Source organism: Sardina pilchardus, chromosome 1 (assembly GCF_963854185.1).
Source record: "Sardina pilchardus chromosome 1, fSarPil1.1, whole genome shotgun sequence".
Lineage (NCBI taxonomy): Eukaryota > Metazoa > Chordata > Actinopteri > Clupeiformes > Clupeidae > Sardina > Sardina pilchardus.
Genome location: NC_084994.1, coordinates 25,368,380 through 25,375,879, shown reverse-complemented (window position 1 = coordinate 25,375,879; position 7,500 = coordinate 25,368,380). Strand labels below are relative to the sequence as shown.

The window sequence follows — 7,500 nt, the reverse complement described above, 5'->3', positions numbered from 1 at the left end:
GTGTGGACTGCAGAGTGAAGGCAAAAGGGCCAACAAGTGCTAAGCATCTCTGGGAACTCCTTCAAGACTGTTGGAAGACCATTTCAGGTGACTCTTGAAGCTCATCAAGAGAATGCCAAGAGTGTGCGAAGCAGTATTAAAAGCAAAAGGTAGCTACTTTGAAGAACCTAAAATATAAGACATATTTTCAGTTGTTTCACACTTTTTTGTTAAGTATATAATTCCACATGTGTTAATTCATAATTCTAATGCCTTCGGTATGAATCTACAATTTTCATAGTCATATAGTATGAAAATAAAGAAGGGGTGTCCGAATGAGAAGGTGTGTCCAAACTTTTGGCCTGTACTGTACGTACATACGCACACAAACACACACAGGGATTTTCTGGGGGGAAACGTTTTTAACTCACTTTATATCTGATTGGGGCGGTCCACTGCTGAGTTTGGGAGGCTGATCCATGGACTGGTCACTCTTCATAGACACACAGCTGGGCACTGGAGACACTGGTCTGTGTTTCTGTGATCTGGAGAGAACAAAATTGATTTGGCAAGTTATCTTCATAATCGTGGTTCAAGAATAAATGTCTTTATCTATGTCTTTCTTTCTACTTGTAGATCTCTCTCTCACACACACACACACACACACACACACACACGCACACACACACACGCGCACACAAACACACACACACACACACACACACACACACACACACACACACGCGCGCACACGCACACAAACACACACACACACACACACACACACACACACACACACACACACACGCACACACGCACACAAACACACACACACACACACACACACACACACACACACACACACACACACACACATATAGACAAAAGGATATCTGGGGGGGGGGGGTCTGATACTGTAACTCACTTCATATCTGATTGGGGCGGTTCAGTACTGAGTTTGGGAGGCTGATCCATGGACTGGTCACTCTTCATGGACACACAGCTGGGCACTGGAGACACTGGTCTGTGTTTCTGTGATCTGGAGAGAACAAAATTGATTTGGCAAGTTATCTTCACAATTGTGGTTCAGGAAGAAATGAGAATTCTAAACCTGCAAGAAAAGGAGATACTGTAATACATGTATTTAGTCAACTCCAATTAAGTATTATGACCATACACACAAACACACAAACACATATGTCATACACACAAACATTACAGTTTGATGCACAGATTCTGTTTGTCTAGTTTCACTGGTTTGGGTTTTTTGGAGTCTAGTAGTCTTGTTTGCTCAGTTGACCATGTGCTCATCTCCACTACAATGCGTACGGTGTTGACCGCTTGCTCTGCCTCGTTTTTCTTCGTTGTGCTGCCTCATGTTTCCTCACATCCTCACTCTATCATCGTGTTAACGTCACTTCGCTGCTGCACACGTGTGGACCTCATTGCCGTACTGTATAGTATATAGTGTATATCCTTTTTTTGATCCTGTGAGGGAAATTCGTGCTTTGCATTTAACCCAATTTAACAGAATTAGTGAACACACACAGCACACAGTGAACACACAGTGAGGTGAATCACACACTAACCCAGAGCAGTGAGCTGCCTGCCCAACCAGCGGCGCTTGGGGAGTAGTGAGGGGTTAGGTGCCTTGCTCAAGGGCATTTCAGCCGTGGACTGGTCGGGGATCGAACCAGCAACTGCGGTTACAAGCTGAAAGCCCTAACCAGTAGGCCACGGCTGCCCAAGGCTGGCTACTGTATGTCTGAGTGCCTTTGAGTTTCAATGCGATGCTGTAAGAAGCTGTAACAGGGCCAGACTGGACCCAGTCAGCCCCCTGCTCGGCCCCTAGAGGGTCTTCATCGTCGACCCAAGCTGCCCCAATGATTTGCCCAGGGGGCAGGATGTGGAGGTTATAGCTTCAGCCAAGTTAGTATGCCAGCTGACGGCCGCCATCTTTAAAAAAGGGCGTCCAACATGTGCTCACTTCTGGCTCCATTTTCACAATCAAGCAAATCAGGTGACCCATTTCAGACCAGAACCAGAACCAAATCCCATAACCCATAACCCATAGCCATAACTCATACCCTAATCATAACTGTAACCATAACCATACCCATAACCTTAATCTTAAACCTAACCCTAATCCTAACCCTAACACTAACCCTAACCCATACCCTAATCATAACCGTAACCATAACCATACCCATAACCCTAATCTTAAACCTAACCCTAATCCTAACCCTAACCATTACCATAACCCTAATCTTAAACCTAACCCTAACCATTACCATAACCATAATCATAACTAGTGTGCCTGTCTGAGTGTTTTGCGAGTGAAGATGTTTTGCTTTTGTGAGAAAACTTTGTTTTGTGTTTAGGTCTAAATCTAAGAGGCAACCTTGACAACACAGACAATATTTTAACAGGACCGTGTGTGTGTGCGCGCGCGTGTTCGTGTTCGTGTTCGTGTGTGTGTGTGTGTGTGTGTGTGTGTGTGTGTGCGTGTGTGCGTGTGTGCGTGTGTGCGTGTGTGCGTGTGTGTGTGTGTGTGTGTGTGTGAGTGAGATGGACTCACCCAGCACTGAATACTTGATGTCCATGAGTACCGGTAACGGACTCCTCATCCTTCAGAGACACGTGACTGGACACAGGGTAATCCATTCTAATCAATCAATTTATCAATCAATAGACAGAGAGAGAGGGTGATTTAGATTACAAAAATCATGAGACAGGTCCCCTGTCATTCTCACAAAATAGCCAGATCGGATATTAGTCAGTCAAGAGAGAGAGAGAGAGAGAGAGAGAGAGAGAGAGAGAAATAAAATTGCCTATAGGCACGTAATTTTAGCAGCAGTGATGACCAATCAGAGGAGGGTTCAAATTTGCAAGAGTAAACTTTGGCCCTTATTCGTTTTTATCGATTGTTAATGGTAAACAGTCTGATGAGGTATTTTCATGTGAAATACATGGATACTGGATACTTCAAAGGTAACATTTTAACAACATTAATCAATAGCCTATAGACATTTAAACTCCAACTGAGGTCCTGAGACAGTGTGAAAAAAACAAAACTTGCACTTTTACTTCTCCAGTTCAAACAAATGCATGCATGCATCAGGAGAATTTGACAAGATTTGGGAAAGATTCTTGAAAGACTGGAGTCTTTTAACAAATGTCCCTCACTGAAGTTTTACTCAAACGACGACAAACTTTCAAGAATCTTTCCCAAATCTTGTCAATGTCTTCTGGTGTAAGGATGTCTGAAAGGAGAAGGATTTGAGATATTCAGACCTGCAGGGAGAACTGCCGCCCTGCGAGTTCCACACCACTTCATACAGTACATGGACCAGAATATGCAGCCAGTATCATTCTTTATTTTGTTGGCCTAACAGGTTTGAACTGGAGCCCTCACTGGAGAGACACTACAGGTGAACAGGGCAGACTAATATAATGTAGTATCACCGTGACACTTCCCCAGGTGCTTTAGAGAGGCTGATGTTTTTAAAACGTCTCTCAGTTATCAGGAAACTCATAAAGCCGCACCAGCTCAGACTCTCTCATATCCCGTGTGTAACTTTCTTTAGGTAAATCTGATGACAGAATGAAACACATGCAGATGTGAAGATCCCTTAACAGCAGACACACTTTTCACGTTTTACACACTTCACATGAACCACTCTGCAACACATGAAACTGGAGCCCGTTATGGCTTAGCCTATAATATGTGGCTCATCTTCACAACTGTAATGATTTGAAGTGAACGTCACCTTACCTGTACCTGTTCAGTCTGCAGTCTTGTCCCCTTCTCCCCACTCTCACATGTTTCACAAGGCAGGAGCTATCAAGTGGCTGTTGTCTCTAGAATGGCGTGAGACTCAGTGGAGCTCGACATGCAGGAAGTCTGAATGAGGTTGTTCTGTTAATGATTAAACGGCTCATGAATTACTGCAGAGGTCAAAGGTCATCTCACCTGTTTCGTAATTCACCGTCTTGTAGCGCACCAACAGAGTCTAGTTTTGTGCACTATAAGAATTGTCAGGAGAATTGTCATTCTTATTTTATATCTACAAGCATAGCCAGTGTGTGTTGCCTCATATTAATACACACAGCACACAACACAGAGGGGGAAGTGTGTGTTGCCTCATATTAATACACACAGCACACAGCACAGAGTGGGAAGTGTGTGTTGCCTCGTGGTAATACACACAGCACAGCACACAGAGGGGGAAGTGTGTGCTGCTTCATATTAATACACACAGCCCACAACACAGAGGGGGAAGCGTGTGTTGCCTCATATTAATACACACAGCCCATAACACAGAGGGGGAAGTGTGTGTTGCCTCATATTAATACACACAGCACACAGAGGGGGAAGTGTGTGTTGCCTCATATTAGATAGATAGATAGATAGATACTTTATTGATCCCCAAGGGGAAATTCAAGGTCCCAGCAGCTTAAGACACCACACACAACATACAGTACAATGTAAACAATGTAAACAGGAAGATTAAAAAGCAAATCAACAATCAACAATCAACAATGACTAAAGGAGCAGTAGAATACTATAGATAAGGTATGCATGAATGTACTGAGGATTGATACTGTGATCCAGTCTGAGGTGTGTGTCAAGTTGGTAGTGCAAATAAGTCCAACAGTGCAACAGTGCAAGATAAAATTCTAGTGACCAGTAATAAATATGTACAGTACAAAATGTAAGCATAGTAATAATAATAACAGTACTAATATAAATATATGGACAATTAAAATAAACTTAACATAGTAATAATATAAGAGTTAGACATGAGGGTAGACATGTAAGTCATGCCATGTAAGTGTATAAGAGGGTGGAGGTGCAGATATACTATGCATAGAAGTCCAACTCTCCTTTTCCCTTCAGTGAAGCATTGTACAGTTGTATGGCCCTGGGTACAAATGACTTTCTCAGTCTGTCTGTTGTGCATGTCATGGAGCGTAGTCTCCAGCTGATCAAGCTCTTCTGCTGTATGATAATGCTGTAGAGTGGATGACAGTCATTGTCCAGGATGCTGTGTAGCTTGTTCAGGGTCCTTTTGTCTGATACTGAAGTGATGCACTCCAGATCAGCTCCCACAACAGAGCCAGCCTTCCTTACCAGCCTGTCTAGTCGCCCAGCATCCCTCTTCCTAGTGCTTCCTCCCCAGCATGCCACAGCATAGAAGAGGACGCTGGCAACAACAGACTGGTAAAACATCCAGAGGAGCTTGCTGCAGACATTGAAGGAGCGCAGCCTCCTCAGGAAGTACAGCCTGCTCTGCCCTTTCTTGTATATTGCTTCAGTGTTGACTGACCAGTCCAGTTTATCGTCCAGATGTACGCCCAGGTACTTGTATGTGTTCACCACCTCCACATTGACCTCCTCAATGGTGACTGGCAGCAGAGCAGGCTTAGACCTCCTGAAATCTACCACCATCTCCTTGGTCTTGGTCGTGTTGAGTTGTAGGTGGTTGAGTCTGCACCATTGCACAAAGTCCTCCACCAGGCTCCTGTATTCCTCCTCCTGCCCATCCCTGATACATCCCACAATTGCAGTATCGTCTGAAAACTTCTGCATGTGACATGACTCCGTGTTGTAGCAGAAGTCGGACGTGTACAGGGTGAACAGGACTGGAGAGAGCACCGTTCCCTGTGGAGCACCTGTGCTGCTGATTACAGTGTTGGAGAGGCAGTCCTTCAGTCTGACAAACTGTGGCCGCTCTGTCAGGTAGTCTGCAATCCAGGATACTAGATGAGCATCCACACCCATCTGCAGGAGCTTGTCACTCAATCTGGGGGGTTGGATGGTGTTAAAAGCACTAGAGAAGTCAAAGAACATGATTCTCACAGCACTTTTCCCCTTGTCCAGGTGAGAGTGTGTCCTGTGTAGGAGGTAGGAGATTGCATCGTCGACGCCCACTTTCTCCTGGTATGCAAACTGTAACGGATCTAGTGCATGGCGCACCTGTGGCCTAAGTATCCCCAGAACCAGTCTCTCCAGGGTCTTCATCAGGTGTGATGTGAGAGCAACTGGCCTGAAGTCATTCAGCTCACGTGGATGTGGTTTCTTGGGGACGGGGATAAGACATGATGTCTTCCACAGTGTTGGGACTTTCCCGAGACGTAGACTTTGGTTGAAGATATGCTCCAGTGGCTCTCCCAGTTCAGCAGCACAGGCCTTGAGCAGTCTTGGACACAGTCCGTCAGGTCCGGCTGCTTTCCTGGGATGGAGTTTCTTCAGCTGTCCTCTAACTTGATCTGCCGTTATGATGAGGGGGGAGGGGAGGGGAGGGGGTGAGGAGTTACCAAGGCATTGGTCACTCCGGGGGGTAGGGGAGGAGGGGACGTGCTGCACTGGGGGTGAGGGGGGAGGTGTGAGTTGGGCAGTTAAGCCAGCAAGAGCAGTGTCCGTAGTTGATGGTGCTAGTGATGTTGATGGTGATGGTGATGGTGGACGACCATTGTCCACTGTAGCAGTTGATGGTGCTGGTGATGGTGATGATGGACGACCATTGTCCACTGAAGCAGGGCAATCAAACCTGTTGTAGAACTGGTTTAGCTGGTTTGCCCTGTCCAGATCGCCCTCCACAGAGCTGCTGCTTTTCCTAAGTCCAGTGATGGTCTTCATTCCATCCCAGACCTCCTTCATGTTGTTCTCCTGCAGCTTCTGTTCTACCTTCTTCCTGTAATCCTCCTTGGCCTCTTTCAGCCTGACTTTGAGCTCCCCCTGCACTTGCCTCAGCTCTGCCTGGTTCCCCTCTTTGAACGCCATCTTTTTCCTATTTAGAAGGGCCTTGACATTGCTGGTTATCCAAGGCTTGTTGTTTGGAAAGCAGCGCACAGTTCTTGTGGGAACAACAACATCCATACAGAAGTTCAGGTAGTCAGTCATGCAATGTGTGGCCTCCTCCAAATCACCATTCTGTAGTACATTCCAGTCAGTGGACTCAAAACAGTCTCTCAAAGCCTCATCTGCTCCTGGGGTCCACTTCCTGAAAGTGCGTGTGTCACATGGTAGCCTCTGCACTTTAGGTATGTACATTGGTTGCAGGTGAACAAGGTTGTGATCTGATTTTCCGAGGGGGGGAAGGGGGGTGGCGCTGTATGCATCCCTCACGTTTGCATACATGAGGTCTATTGTCCTGTTTTTCCTAGTCGGGCAATCAACAAACTGGTAGAAATTTGTGAGGGTAGAATCCAGTGTTATGTGGTTAAAGTCTCCAGAGATCGCAAAGAAAGCATCTGTGTGCTGAGTTTGGAGTCTTGCGATTGTAGAGTGAATGATGTCACACGCTACGTCCGGTAGGGCTCGTGGTGGGACGTAAACACAGACAACAATGGCATGCGTGAATTCCCTCGGCAAGTAATACGGTCGAAGGCTCACTGCTATTAACTCCACATCCTTACAACATGCAGTTTCTTTAACTGTAACATGACCGGGGTTGCACCATCTGTCGTTACTGTAAATCACCAGTCCACCGCCCTTCTTCTTGCCAGAAAGTTTAT

General features: G+C 45.8%; 1 protein-coding gene across 1 annotated transcript in view; it reads right to left on the bottom strand.

Moving 5' to 3' along the window:
- LOC134086729 (uncharacterized) overlaps window positions 1-3,530 on the bottom strand; it is a 4,873-nt gene extending 1,343 nt beyond the window's left edge. Inside the window, exons 1-3 of the mRNA XM_062540051.1 lie at window positions 2,558-3,530; window positions 905-1,018; window positions 411-524 (exon numbers count right to left, since the gene is read on the bottom strand). Coding sequence (XP_062396035.1) covers window positions 411-524; window positions 905-1,018; window positions 2,558-2,643 — 314 coding nt within the window. The 5' untranslated portion in view covers window positions 2,644-3,530. The remainder of the gene's footprint in view (window positions 1-410; window positions 525-904; window positions 1,019-2,557) is intronic.
- Window positions 3,531-7,500: the final 3,970 nt, after the last annotated feature.